The following is a 14307-nucleotide window of genomic DNA, read 5'->3' as shown; positions in this document are numbered from 1 at the left end:
GAGAGGTGTTTTTTTTTTCTCATTGTTTTTTTTGAGCTATTAAAAAAAAAAAAAAAAAAAAAAAGCTAATTACCGCTATTTAGGTAAATTAACAAGCCCGCAATGAATTGTGTCGTCACGCTAATGCATTTCCATCCCAAAGTCTCCAGCTATGTGTTTACAAGAACACATCTGTCATCTCGCACAAAGGGAAGACAATATGCATTCATAAGCAAATCATCATATTGAATGCAAAACAGCTCGTTTCTTTGCAGAGGATTCACATGCACCCTCATTAAGACAGTCATTCATTTTCTTCTGCTGCTCCTCCCTCTCTGTCTGTTCCGCCAGCAGCCTAAAGCTGCTTCCATGATTTCTACAGGTAGAGGAGAGAAATCGATCAAAAAATGTCAATTTGTGGTGGTGGTGGTGTTTTTTTTTTCCTTCAAAATTTGATTTGAGATCTGTATTTAGGCAAAAAGAAATACAGAGATATTGATCTAATGTCCGCAAGGAGGTTGTTATATCTAGAGACATTTCTGTTTGACATGGATGGCATGCGATTTTCTCATCATTTTGCCGCAAAGTTTTGTTTGAAAGTAAACAAAATAGAAACGGCTAAAAAACAAAAAGTTTAACTGCAAAACACTGGCAATATGTATACACAGAGGAGAGAGAGAGAGAGTTGCGTTAAGAATGGTGGGAAGGGGGGACAAGGAGAAAGAGGGGGAGCGAGAGGAGGAGATTCCTCTGGAGAGGGAAAGAGGAGGGCTGTGGGAAACCTACGTGTGGGTGAGGGGTGGTGGTGCTGGTTTGGGAAGGGAGGGCGCTAGTGGTGGGTTGTGGAGGAAAAACATGAGTGTGAGCTCGGAAAAAGATGAGTGAGCGCAGGAGCGGGAGGTAAGAAAAGGGAGGCCCAGTGTGTGTGTGTGTGTATGTTAGGGTCCTCCGCCCCACCACGAGTTCTCCTCCTGGGAGGCCTCCTCATCAACGCTCCCGTCCATCCGATCACTTCCCTTTTTTAGGAAGGCGAGAGAGCAATTAGGCATCTTCACTTCCTGATATCTCTCTGATTTTTATTTTTTTTTTCATACTTTTATTTCCCCCGTTTGGTTGGATGGAACATTTCTCCTCGGTGTGAATGCGTGTGGATTTTATGCCCTCCAGCCACATTCGAGGTGTTTTCTCCTCGGGCGTTCTTTTGAAAAGAGAATTGTTTTTCTGGGGTGTGTGTGTGGTGGCAAAGGGACGCTTGCCCTTACTCTGCAATCGTTTTTGAAACGTTTGAACGGTTTGTGCCTGAAATCTCCCCAGCGTGTGTGTTTAATTTACAAGTGTGTTTCTGTTATTGATGCGAAAGGGTTGTAAGATGTTACAGCACTCGAGAGAGTGAGGTTAAAGTGGGCCCCTAGTGAGATTAACCTCTGGTCTGTGTCACCGTTTGGCATGCAGACCCCACCCATCTCTGCCTTCAGATAGCCAGTGTCAGGCTTTATGTCTCCTGCTGCCACACCGGCTCCAGCCCACCCTTCTCTTCTCTACGTTTGGGAGGGGGGGTGGGGGGGGAAAGGCAGAAGAAGAAAAAGTGGTCACGTGACTTCCTTTTGAGGAGCTGGCCACATGCAGCGGAGATGATTGGTAATTGGAACAGTGGCATCGGGGGTGGGGCTGAGTGGAGGGTGGGGGGTGGTGGGGTGCGGGTGGGGGGCATTAGGACTTCAGACGAGTCACAGTTCATTTAATACACAAAGACAGCTGATTACGTGAGCCGATCCTGATTTTGGTTGTGTTTAAACTTTTTGCTTAAAACAGAAACAAAAAAAACAAAAAAGAAATCTAAAAAAAAAAAATAAAAATAAATAAATGAATAATATTTCTGTGATTTGTCAGTGTGAATTATGGTTTTGTCAAGGAATAGTAAAGTGTAAGAAAATTACAAAGAAATCTGGCTTGTTTCAGCACGAGGCCACTGACAATTAACAATTAATTGTGCAATTGCAATGCAATGCAGCTGATAAAATTCTGATCATCGCTTGCATATTCATCAAAATCTGCTTAATTTATTCAAAAGAAAAAAAGGTAGGCGCAACTAACAGAAATGTTTTTTTTTTTTTTTTTTGTTGCTGGCTAGTATTCGTTTTTTCCTCTAAATGTCCTTTATTAATTAATCCAAATTCTCTTCCAGCAAAAAAAAAAAAACAAACAAAAAAACAAACAAACAACAAAACATTCTTTATTCTTCAAAATTAGCTTTTTTGAAAGAAAGGATTTAAAAAAAATTACTTTTATGTGACTGGGAAATAAAAAAAATGAGATGAATAGTGTTATATTTTGTGCTAAATTGCGACATTCTGTACAAGACAATTAAGCACAGCAGATAAGTAAATAAATGAATAAATTTAAACAAAATAAAAGAAACAAATCACTGGAAACAAATCAGTTTATTAAGTAATTCTGTGGGACAGAATCCCGTATGGATATATGCATAACTACACAATAGTTAAAAATAAATACAAACAATAAATGCAACAAAATAAATGAATAAATAATTGTACTTTAATTGAATCACTTAATTAACATGAGAAATGGTGAATTATTGACAAGATAATCGGCACATATAACGCTGACGGATCGTTGGGTAATACATAGCGCAGGTGATAAATTTAATATTTATTTCGAATTAATATCAAATTTTAAAATAATAAAATCTTTTAAAATAAATAACTTATTTAAAGTAAATCAACCCCTTTTTTCGGCTGTTGATCTCAAAATAGCAATGGGCCAAAATGGGAAAATAATTTGAGTTCTTTAAGAAAAGGACATTTTAATATTTAGCTATAAGTCACAATAAGGACTCAAATACATAAGTTATAATTTTGTCAGTTTTGTGTGCAAAAAAAAAAAAAAAACTTCTACAATCAGATCGTCTGTCTATAACAATTACTTCAGATCATCCAGTCTCATCTAAAGATTTGCCTAAGTAATGTTTGATCCACAGTCATCCATTTGGCTGATTCAGACTATGCCTAACTTAAAATGACCTAATCAGATTAATACTTTAGTCTTTCAAATAATCCAATCATCAACAGATTAAAAAAAATTATGAATCAAGCAGCTAGTTTTGTCTGATCAAAGCAGATTTAGTTAGTTTTTTTATTTTTTCCCCCGCAGCTGGTCTGCTTTGTTTGATTAGGTGCAGTTAGCAGTGTCTGTGTGTTTTATCACCAGTCACCTTAGTAGGGTTCATTTCCCCCTCTCATGCTGATAAACGTACCGAGATGATGTAGTGCTTCCTGGCCCAGATCAAATATTTGCTCCAGTCATAATCAGGGGGTGTTGGATGTTGTTAATTTGAGGCAGGGGAGACGTGAAGGCTTTTAAGTGTTTGATGGGGGCTGGGGTCTGGTTCAAGGGTCAGGGCCACTAATGACAATGTGTTGAGGAGGACTCCGCATCAGGAGAGCTGCTCTGTTGGTGGTTTTCACTGCTGCTTTTTATGTGTCTGTACACTTCTTTTTTTTTTTTCCTGCCTTTTCCCATCTTCTTTCCTGCCGTGGCTGATGCACGTCGCGCTGAGAAACGTCCGTCTGAGATGGTTCTCACCCAGCTTTGTCTTGCTTGGAATTTCCTGCACGTAAAAAAAAAAAAAGCTGCCTAATGGCCCCACGCCGCATGTTGATCGCCATCTCCCTCACTCTCACCTTTTTACACAATCCCTGTCCTCTTAATTCAGAGAGCAGCACCTCGTGGGCCACCTCTGACTCAAAGCATCCCGTAATTAGCCATTGCAAAAGTGTCGGTCGCCCTGGAGAGACGCGGTTGGAGGATGGTGGGTCTCTCTCTTTCTCTCTCTCTCTCTCTCTCTCCCTCCCCTCACGTTACAGCTTCCTGTATTGATTGCTGGGGCTGGTGATGACGAGGGCCGCCTGATGAAAAGGAGAGCTATTTCTATCCAGGATGTCAGAGTATATATATTGATCACAGGCTTCTTCCTATACACACACACATACACACACACACACACACATAGAGCTATAGAAGGATATCCATTCAGGGAAAGCACATATTCTGTATTGATGACGGCAGCAACGTATCGGTTGCATGCGATGTAAAAAAGAAAATGTGCAAAACATTGTATACTCCTGATTGAGGGGATTTTAGTCGTAGTGTTCACTGTGTCCTCTGCCCTTCACTGGAGGCATCAGCTAAGATTCCCTTTATCTAAAAAGATGGTAATCAAGTATGCAGAAGTGTTTGACCTGCGACCCCAAGGAACGTAGATAATAATACCCAACAAAATACGCTGGACTAGTTGACGCTGCAGCAGCTTTTGTGCAGCACTATTTCAGCAATTTATTTTTATTCTTAAGAAAATTTGATGATGACAGAGATGAGATCAAAATTGTGTAACCAATTATTTCTAGTACTGTAAAAAAAAATTGTTGCCAATGCAAATTTTGGTTGAGTCTGATTTATCTGTTCGAGCTACAAGAATAGAATTGGAACATTTTGTTTTAACGTTCATCCCTGTCAGTAACTATTTCGTGCCATAGTGCTGTGTAAGAGAGAAGTAAAACAAACATATAAGCCGTTTGGACAGGTGGCATTTCTGAAAGTCTCCATTTGTATTTGTTAGTGAACTGAGATTTTTAAAAGGCTGCCAGCCTTTCTCTATCCACCACAACAAACCAGAGGTTGAAAACTCAAAAAAATAAATAAATAAAATAAAGATAAAAAAAAATGGTTCAACAAATCTGATTTAGTCTTCTTGTTATCAGCTTTAAGTCTCGCTCTCGCTCACTTTCCTGCAGCCTTGGTGAGAAATGGTGCAGTTCTTGTCTTGCTACATCTTTGTGCCACCTTTGACTTTATCGATAAACTTCTCAGAGTTTCTGAAAACAACTCGGTGACATCCTCCACAAACGAGAAGGAAAACGTTCAGATTTTTTGTGTTTCCGATTGGTTAGTTACTAGTCAGGTGCCAGGTGAATTAGATCTGGACAAGCTGAGGTAGACAGTGTATGGGTTGTAGTGTATGAAATATATCAAAAGAAGGAAATATTTGGACGTTTATAAACTACTCTAACCTGCGGCTGTTTGTGTGAGACGTCGGCCTCGTTTCATTAGCGGTGCCTTTGCATACGTAATCCTTCGTAATTCATCAGAATCTTCCAAAGATGCTTTAGCTCTTATTCTGCTTTCACTCAGACTGGAAAGCACTATTACTAGTACACAGTGTTTTCAGGGGTTTTTAGCCTGTTACTTCAAAAGCTGTCAGCATTGTTAACGAATCCAAATGAGTCGCCCATGGCAACAAAATGAACTGCTTTGTTATTTATCTATTTCATGCCAGCCTGCATAGATTTTTAAGCCTTGTGGATTTGCTTTATTTGTTTATGGTCTATTTTGTTAATTGGATTTATAGGTTGGGGGTCCGAAGATCTTTTCTTTTGTTCTCTGTTCTGCTCTATCTTAATGTCCTAGAGGACGTTTGATTCCCTACTAATGGTTCTCTTCCTTTTCCTCTTGCAGGTATCAGTTCGTTTGTTCATTGTTCATTTGTAATCCCACTGAATTACAGCCATAAGCAGCGTAGCTTGTCTGTGCACCTCATGGCGATCGAACATAAGCAAACTGATTTCGCCTTAATTTTTTGAAAATGAAATTGTTGGACTTGGATTTTGATATGTGTTTTTACTGGGTACATTTCTGAATAGCGTCAGCTGGCAACTCGGCGTATGAGAACAGAGTGTTGAATTGGTCTTTAGTAAGGTAGGGGGGTTGGTATTGGATTGATTTAAGATGACTAACCACAGGATTTCCGTCATTGAGCAGTGAAGTTTCCAATCATGTCTGGTTATTTAACCTACCAAATACAATCTGCATCAAGAGTTGCTCCTCCGCTGGAACTCAACAGAATATGATCGAGGTATTTCCCTTACCCCTACTACAACCATTGCAGATTTTCCCCCCCTGCAGGACACTCCCACATTCTGTATTTTCCCAATCGCTCTGCCTTTCATGTTCTCCTTGGCTTTTTTTTCTCTCCCTCTCCTCGGTCATGCCCTCTGCTGACCTCTTTGCACAAACTGATACGGGTCAGGACACCCGACAGGTCAAGCGAGAGGAGGGAACTCGGATTACTCCGATTTTTTTTCTTTTTCTCTTCTATCTCTCTTTTCCTGCGTTCACTATAACGTATGCGCACTCTGCATTAGAGGCAGAGACACACACAGCCCAAGAATTCACTACATGTGCTGCTGCAAGTGCATGCTGCAGAGCTCATGCGAGACGCGACAATGATGCTACTTCCTATTTAATGATTTGTGTGTGTGTTTTCCTGCATTGCTGCAGAACAAAAGGGGTTGTGTGGCTTCCTCACTGGTGTCTTGTGGGAATTTAGGAGTATGGAAAAGGGAGGGGGTGCCAGGGGGGGGTCGGACTACGAGATGCACCACTCAACTTTGACCTGGAGAAAGAAACTGCTTGGTGAATGAAGGGAGGAGAGGAAGAGGAAATACTCTTGTGCCACAGTCTGGAGACCGGTCGATGATTATTCATCATGATTCTCAGTGTTTTGTGGGGGGGATGGGCTCAAGTTTTTGCTCCCGTTTTATAGATTTCCACTGAAAGAATGCCTGGCTTGGAGGCAATAATGAAATTAATAAAGAAAAAAAATATTTATTTTAGTTGCAGTACCAGCTAATAAATAAGATTATAGCAAAAAATAAGTTTGTTTGTCTACATACTAAAAAAAAAAAGACAAAAATTATAATGTTGATGATTATTAAATGTCTTTTTTTCTTATAAAATTCATTTTTCGATTTAAAATAATAGCAAATTATTTCAAATTCTTTTGTACGCATTTATTTGTACGTGATACGAAATATTAAAATGAATGACTAATGTAACGTATGCTCTTATTTTTTTTGTCCACTGCATTTAATATCTGTTCACGGTAAAAGTATCTAATGTTAAACAAGTAAAAAATGAAGATGATCCTTATAACAATAATGATAAAAATTGCTATAACGGCCAGTTTGATCGGTGTCAGTTGGTCGAAGCCACACACTCTCGTTTGTGACGCGCTGCTCTGTCCCTTCTGTTTTATTCCATCTCTTGCATCTGCACTGCAGAGCTGTTGCTCATTCGCTCATTTCCATATCCTGATCCTCCTTCACTTCCTCAATACCTGAACAACAGGAATAGATGAGCTGCGTCAACTCCGCAAAGCGGCCTGTCTCCAAGAAGACAGAATAGCTTTAAAGTTGATGAATGTGAAGAAACAGTTATTTCTGAAAAAAATAAATAAATTGTCTAATTAAAGGAGTTGCATAATTGTTTGTTTTTATACTTCTGTAAATTTCACAGTTTTCTCTCCTCATTTAAAACTATTCGTTGTTGTGATTATCATTCGCTTTTGTGAGCTTGTAGCCTGTAAATTATGTTTTATAAGCAGAAATATTTACATTCCTTACAAATGATAAAAAAGAAAGATCTGACAGCAATTACTTTATCATTTTAATTTTATTTGTAGAACAGTTAGGCCCGTTAAGCTCAACGACATAAGCAAAAAGATAAACATTTGATTTTTGTGATATTGTAAATACAACTATATCAGTTATATAAAAAAAAAGTTAGAATAATTTAGTTTGAATAGTTAAAATAAGTTGGATTTGATCATTGTTTAATATTTACCCTCCCTCTGTTGGTAGAGTTTTACCACTTAGCTTGTTGCAAAAATTCTCCTGAAATATCAGAGAGAAGAAAAATATTTCTTAATATATTTCTTTAAAATTTTCAAATGTTGAATTGTATAAACATGAACACAGGTTTTAGCTTTAAACTTTTTTATTTTATTTTAGAGTTGAGGTGAAATGAAAAAAAAATATATATTTTATTATTTTATTTGTTTGCTTAGTATTGACGCAAACGAATAAATGCTGTTAATATTGATTTGGCATGGCTACAACCGAACTCCCATCACTGGCAAAGCTTGAAAAACTTAAACATAAAATGTGTATAAAATACAAAGTACAGGTAGGGTTAAAATGATTCCTATCCCTGGCAAAGTTACATTATTATTTTTCTTTTATTTAACCACCTGTTTGTTTGTCATTGAAAACAAGACAGGCCTCTAAAAGATGATACAAGAAGTGTAGATTTTGAAAACGTGAATTATCTTTTTTTTAATTCTCATTTCATTAAGAGTTGGTATGTCAAAAATTGTTTACACCCTTCTCAATAATCAGTGGACAAATCTGTTTTTACTACAGTAATAAAAGCTGAATTTCATTGTCCCAGTGCTATTTTGGTAATTTGTCTTCAGTTCCAAGTATTCGAAGTTTGAAGGTCTCTTTGCAATCTTTCGATCCTCCACAGACTCAGATTGAATTTGGGACTTTGGCTGGGCCACTCCAAGACATTCAGTCGGAAGAAACAGGCTGCCAAAAATCAATAGATTACTTTAAACCTCAATAACTGGAGGTTAACTGCACATTGTAACTGCACAATTGTGTACAAATGCAATTACTACAACACGGCGTAGAAGACCAAAAATAACGACGCCTATACAGTGATTTGTGGAATCAAAAGAAAAGTTAAATTTTCACACGAATTCTAAAGTTTCCTTCAATCTTTTTTGCTTCTTTCTTACTTCAAAAACCTTCAAATTCTAATTTAGTTTAGTCGCAAATAATTAAACAAAAATGATGAGGAAATTAAAAGGTTTTCACCGACACTTTTGGGGATAGTGGTCAAGCGTTTCACACATTTCATAGATTTCTATCAATCAGTAGGATTTAATGAATAGGACTCCTCCGCTACTTTTTATATATATATATATATATATATATATATAAAACTAAGTCATTCTTTCCTTGGTTCTCAACTGTAAATTAAACTGCAGAGGGTTCATCCACTGAGCCTCATTGCATGCTCTTCTCTTTGTTGTATCTCTTTGTTGTATACATTGACATTTTTTTCTTTCCTGTATATACATTCATTTGTCCATACAAGGCTCCTATAGATCACCTTTAGCTTCCTGCAACTGCAGTAGACTTGAGGCGGAGAAAAAAAAAAAAGCTGCTGAGCGCATTTTCTCTCTCCTCCTGCCTCCACAGTTCTACGTTTGATCCGTTCAGAACTCATTACTTATTTTCCTTCTTTCTTTCCTTCTCCTGTCTCCTACACATCTGTCTCTTTAGCAGGCATTGCTTTTACAGATAACCTGCATTTGTTATTTATAGCCCCTTGATGCATAGCAGGTTGCAGGCTTGCTGTTGCACGCTGCATGCTCGTGTGGGTGTGTGTGTGTGTGTGTTTACCTATGCCGGGATCCGCAGGGCTCGCCTCGATTTGTGAAGGTCACGGATACAGTCCCTATAAAGCGGCCGCTTCTGTCGCGATCAACGAGACATAAATCACTGTCCGCTGGTTGTGCAGTAACTAAATCAATAACTGGGATCATGTAGAAAAGACGGATGGCGAATGTGTTAAAGGGAAATGATGGCATGGCAGCATGACTTGTGTCTTTTGAGGCTGCAGAAGGGATAGGAAGTGGCATCTCTGCAAAAAGTAGATAAAGAGAGAACGCCAAGGACACGCTGCACACAAACTGTCATGCTATGTTCATATAGCTCGCCGTGTTTCACGTTGTGTTGCTGGATGTTTTTCTTTATGTGGCAGTGTGAAAAATCCCACATAGTAATATTTATTTTTGTTTATTGGTGCTGATGTTCTGTGAAAAGTTGGTTGGATTTGGAAAGTGTTGATTGGAGAGCTGTTTGTTCACAGTTACGATATACGTGGCGACCGCTCAATATGTAGGTGTTAAATTTGCCCCGATGGCGGTGTGTGTGTGGTGGTGGTGGTGGTAGTGGGGGGGCTTCTGGAACTCCGAGGCAACGGTGGATGCAACATGAAACCAATGCAATAGTCATATTTTGTATAGGAAAGAGAAATGTGTTCTTTGAACCTAAATTGTTTTTTTTTTTTGTCAGTTTTCTAAGATGAAGTGAAAAAAAGCTAAGTTAAATACATTAGTCATTACGGTTGCATCAAATCTAATTCTGAATTGCTTTTTTGTGTCTTTTTTTTATTTAAATAACTTATCATTATGCTGATGTTCAATTTTCCAGGGATGCACTGACAGAAAAAAATGAAGAAAATTAGACAACGATAACAGCTAGAAAAATCCAAATGATTATAACTGAAAAAAGAAAAAAAAATCATGCTGCAGGTAAATTCTTTGATAGAATTAGTACTTTTAAATCAAGCAGAAAAGGAAGGGATCAGAAGATAAATTTGATTTGTATGAAATTTGATCAAATTGTTTGTAATATTCGATTTGTTCTTACACCGAAAATGGTGGGAGTTCTTTTTTTTTTTACCTCCTCTCTCTTTTATGGATTTGAATGTCAACGATCAGAGCCGCTCTAGGGAAAAATTGGCCAACTCTCATGTCTGGCTGACTGATTGTCGCATTTCTTCTCGTACTGTACATTAGGTATCCATGAATATAATGCAAAAACCCCGCACGTTGCATTTCAGCGTACAGCGGGTTTTTTTTTTCACTTTCATATAGAGAACTCTGATATTTATTTATTTATTTTTATATTTCCCAACAGAGCAAACTGGTGATGGAGGGTTTCCGCAGCTTAAAGGAGGGTGAGCAGGTGGAGTTCATCTATAAGAAGTCCTCTAAGGGCCTGGAGTCCTTGCGGGTGACCGGACCTGGTGGAGGACCCTGTGCGGGCAGTGAGAGGAGACCTAAAGGGAAGGTTCCACTCCTGAAACGTAAACCAAAGGGAGATCGGTAAGCATTAAAAATGAAATTATTCCATATATTGTACACCTCTGGAAATGTAATTAGGCCACCCAGTAAGAAGCACATCCGACAAAATCTGAGTGTGTGTGTGTGGGTGTGTGTGTGTGTGTGTGTGTGTGTGTGTGTGTGAAAGACGGCTGTAGTAAAATGAGAGTTCACAAATGTACATCTTGAAGCATCCAGCCCTTTCTGAGTGGGCTGGAGAGTATAGATTAACTCTATTCAACCTGCCAATGTACATGCCTGTTGCCATGGTTATTGTGTAGTGTAATATGAAAATGAATAGGGCTCTTCTTCGCCTGCCATAGGCGCTGTTTTAAATCAATTTGCCAGCTCCTACATTTGTGAGTGTGATTGCGAATAGGTGGCTCCTCCGAAGCGCGATTGTTTTCGTCGTCGTCGTCGTCGGTAACAACCTAAAGAGTGATGTGCTAAAATGTGTGAACGGCAGCCGTGTGGGGCTCCTTGAAAACACCTGGCGGTTAGAGGTAAGCGTGTTTCCCTGTCCTCTGAGGGGAAACGAGAGCGCTTTCATTCCACGACCGCTATATGCAACCGCATTGTTTTAAGGATGCATTTGCATTTTAAATCCCAGCCCTGCCACGCTTTGTTACCGGAAAACTAGCCGGAGCATTGTTGTGCTCCTTTTGAAAATTTAGAACACAAACGCTGTTGTTGGACAGCCAGAAACCATATCTGAGAGGAGACTCCATGATTGTTTTACACAGCTGAATAATTCAGCTCATTTGGGATAATTGATCCAGAGTTGGGTCAAGTGTCTCAACTTTTAGCAAGGCTGGAAGGAGCCAGTGTTGGATTCATAGATGGCAGGTAGATGACTGTGAGGTAATTGGCGTTATTGGGCATGCTCAGTCGCTGCAGCCGTTTCGAAAGTGATGCCACTCTGACCCCTGCTGGCTGTGGTAGTGTATAACAACACACCAGCCCTTCAGAGCTCCGCTCCGGCAGACTGCTTGCTTTAGGATTTGAACAAATAACTGCTGCTATCTGACAAATATTGTCTCGCATGTTATTTTGTGAAGAGAAAATGTATTTTGGAAATGCATCTGAGTAAAATAGTCTCCCTGTGAAGGGCTTTTGTTTCATACATCACTAATAGCGAGTCATGGCTAAACGTTGATTGATTACAAGTTCAGTCAAAGGACAAGGTTTGTAGGTTTTGTGACCCTATTTTACTGACACATCTGTCTATTTGTATTTCTTCTTTTTAAGATATTTAAATCTTTTCCTCCCAAGGATTTACTGTGGTGGTGCAAACACTTTGTACATCCTGAACCAGCGTTGGTGTTAATCATATTTATAGGTCAAAATAAGTACCATCACATGTGTCAAACTGCTTTGGTTTCATCAGATCAAAAATGATTAACGACAACAACAACAAAAAATCCATATTGGTCAGTAGAATATCTTAGAAAAACTGAATCAATGAATGAATGAGTGCTAAAAAATACATCTTTGTAACTGCCTTTTCATTAAGCTATCCGTTTGGTGCAGCTTACATTACAGCTTTCTTGCTTGAGAAAGTTGGGTTTTGATTCCTTAGTTATTGTAGTTGTTTAAGATATAGGAAACGGACAACAACAAAACCATCACCCTAATTTAGAAGCACACAATGTCCAGAGCGTATATCAGCTGACACAACAGAAAAAAAAATTAAATTGATTGGTATGAAGTTGTCCTCAAGGATAGATTTTAATCTTTTGACAACCAATTGTCAATCAAGAGATTTGTGCTGAGAACTGAAAAAAAAATAAAGCGACATACCCCCATCTTGTGGTGACTCATGTAATAGCAGGTGGAATTTTTCATTTTTGGATGACTGCTTCTGCAGGAGCAGGGATTGATGGTTAGATGAATGCAAAGTTGTTAGACGTCACCAAAGACTCGCCAAAAATTCAAACCGTTTTCCAGCGCTGTGTATTCTGTAACCGTTTTCCTTTGCCTCTTTCTCCTTTCGTTTGCAGCTGTTATAACTGTGGAGGTCTGGACCACCATGCCAAGGAGTGTGGCCTGCCCCCCCAGCCAAAGAAATGCCACTACTGCCAGAGCATCACTCACATGGTCGCCCAGTGTCCCCACAAGGCGCTGGCACCCGCCGCAGGCTCTCAGGACCAACAAGCGTCTACCTCGGCCTCCGCTCCAGGCACGGGGCCTCACCTCTGCCTCCCCGAGGAGGAGGAGCGCTCCGGCTCGTCTCCCCTGGAGGGGTCCTCCTCGTCACCCGAGGAGCCACACACACACCGCAGCTCACGGACCCAAAGGTGGAGGAAATCCTGAAAATGTTCCGTCGAGGTGAACTTTTTTTTTTTTTTCCCCCACCCCAAAACCCAGCCCCTGACCTTCATGTCTACCCTCAATCAAGGTTACCCGAAGTCCCACCTACCCCCTTTCCTCCTCGTCTACCTCACACTTGTGAAAAAAAAGGGAGTTTTTTTAATTTTTTTATTATTATTATTATTTCTTTTATTTTTCATTGTGTTATTTTTCTAACCAGCACAGCTGTGGCAGCGATCAGCGGGGTACGGGACGTGCGTGAATGTGTGCGACTGACTTGCAGTCATCTGGTGCAGCTATGGAAACGACTGCTGGAAAGGTGACTGCAGGGAATAATTCTTTGTGTTTCAATCTGTGCAGCTCAATGGTGAAATGTCATTTGTGTGTAGGTTTTGATGACTGTGATGTTTCTTCTCCCCCTCGGACCTGAAGGGTGGCTATTTTAAAATCCCCCCCACCCCCCTTCCTGCTTATTTTGCAGACTGAAAGCCACAACTGTATACTGTAAGCCTAATCATTCAGAGAGAGAGAGAGAGGAAAAAAAAAAAAATCCCGATTGCATCTTCACAGCACACACGGTAGCTCATTTTAAAATGGATTAGGGGGCAACTCTTAAGAGCTTGAGTCCGTCTAAGTAATAATCCAGACCCACAGGACTTTTAGCCTGGGCTTCTAGAGATCTTTTGGGGAAACTTAATGCATTCCTGAGGGGTCGTTTTAAAAGCGCCGCTGAGCTGCTAGAGTACGTTTTCTCTCATTTCAAAACCCTCGATACATATCGCTTTCGTGACACGGACTGGACCAACTGATTGTTGAAGTGTGAGCAAGTGCAAGACTGAGAACAAAGAGGAGAAGAGGGAGAGTGTGTGTGTGTGGCACGGAGACTCCGAAAGAAATCACAATTGTCAAACTGGAGAACTATGTTCTTTGTGGGCGAATCATGGCTGTTAAAACTCCACCGTTTCCCTGTCCTCACAGATAGACGCATATTATATAAGGCAAATATGTAATCAGTCTAGGTCATAGTTTAGGTTTTAAGTAAAGGCCTTATCATTAGACTTCCATTTTGGTTGTTGCATAATTAGTTTAAAGTAGTTTTTAATATATATATGTAAAGTTACAAGATATAATTAAAATTATATTAACATTAAGTAAGCATATATATATATATATATATATATATATATATATATATATATATATAT

General features: G+C 39.4%; 1 protein-coding gene across 1 annotated transcript in view; it reads left to right on the top strand.

The window, feature by feature from the left end:
- lin28b (lin-28 homolog B (C. elegans)) overlaps positions 1–13652 on the top strand; it is a 22500-nt gene extending 8848 nt beyond the window's left edge. The window contains exons 3-4 of the mRNA XM_015048222.1: positions 10608–10795; positions 12793–13652. Of these exons, the coding sequence (XP_014903708.1) occupies positions 10608–10795; positions 12793–13105 (501 nt within the window). The 3' untranslated portion in view covers positions 13106–13652. The remainder of the gene's footprint in view (positions 1–10607; positions 10796–12792) is intronic.
- The last annotated feature ends 655 nt before the right edge of the window (positions 13653–14307 follow it).

This window comes from Poecilia latipinna, unplaced genomic scaffold (assembly GCF_001443285.1).
Source record: "Poecilia latipinna isolate Pla-1442-1.1 unplaced genomic scaffold, P_latipinna-1.0 Scaffold868, whole genome shotgun sequence".
Classification (NCBI taxonomy): domain Eukaryota; kingdom Metazoa; phylum Chordata; class Actinopteri; order Cyprinodontiformes; family Poeciliidae; genus Poecilia; species Poecilia latipinna.
Note: the sequence above shows the minus strand (reverse complement) of the source record. Positions and strands in the feature narration are given on the sequence as shown.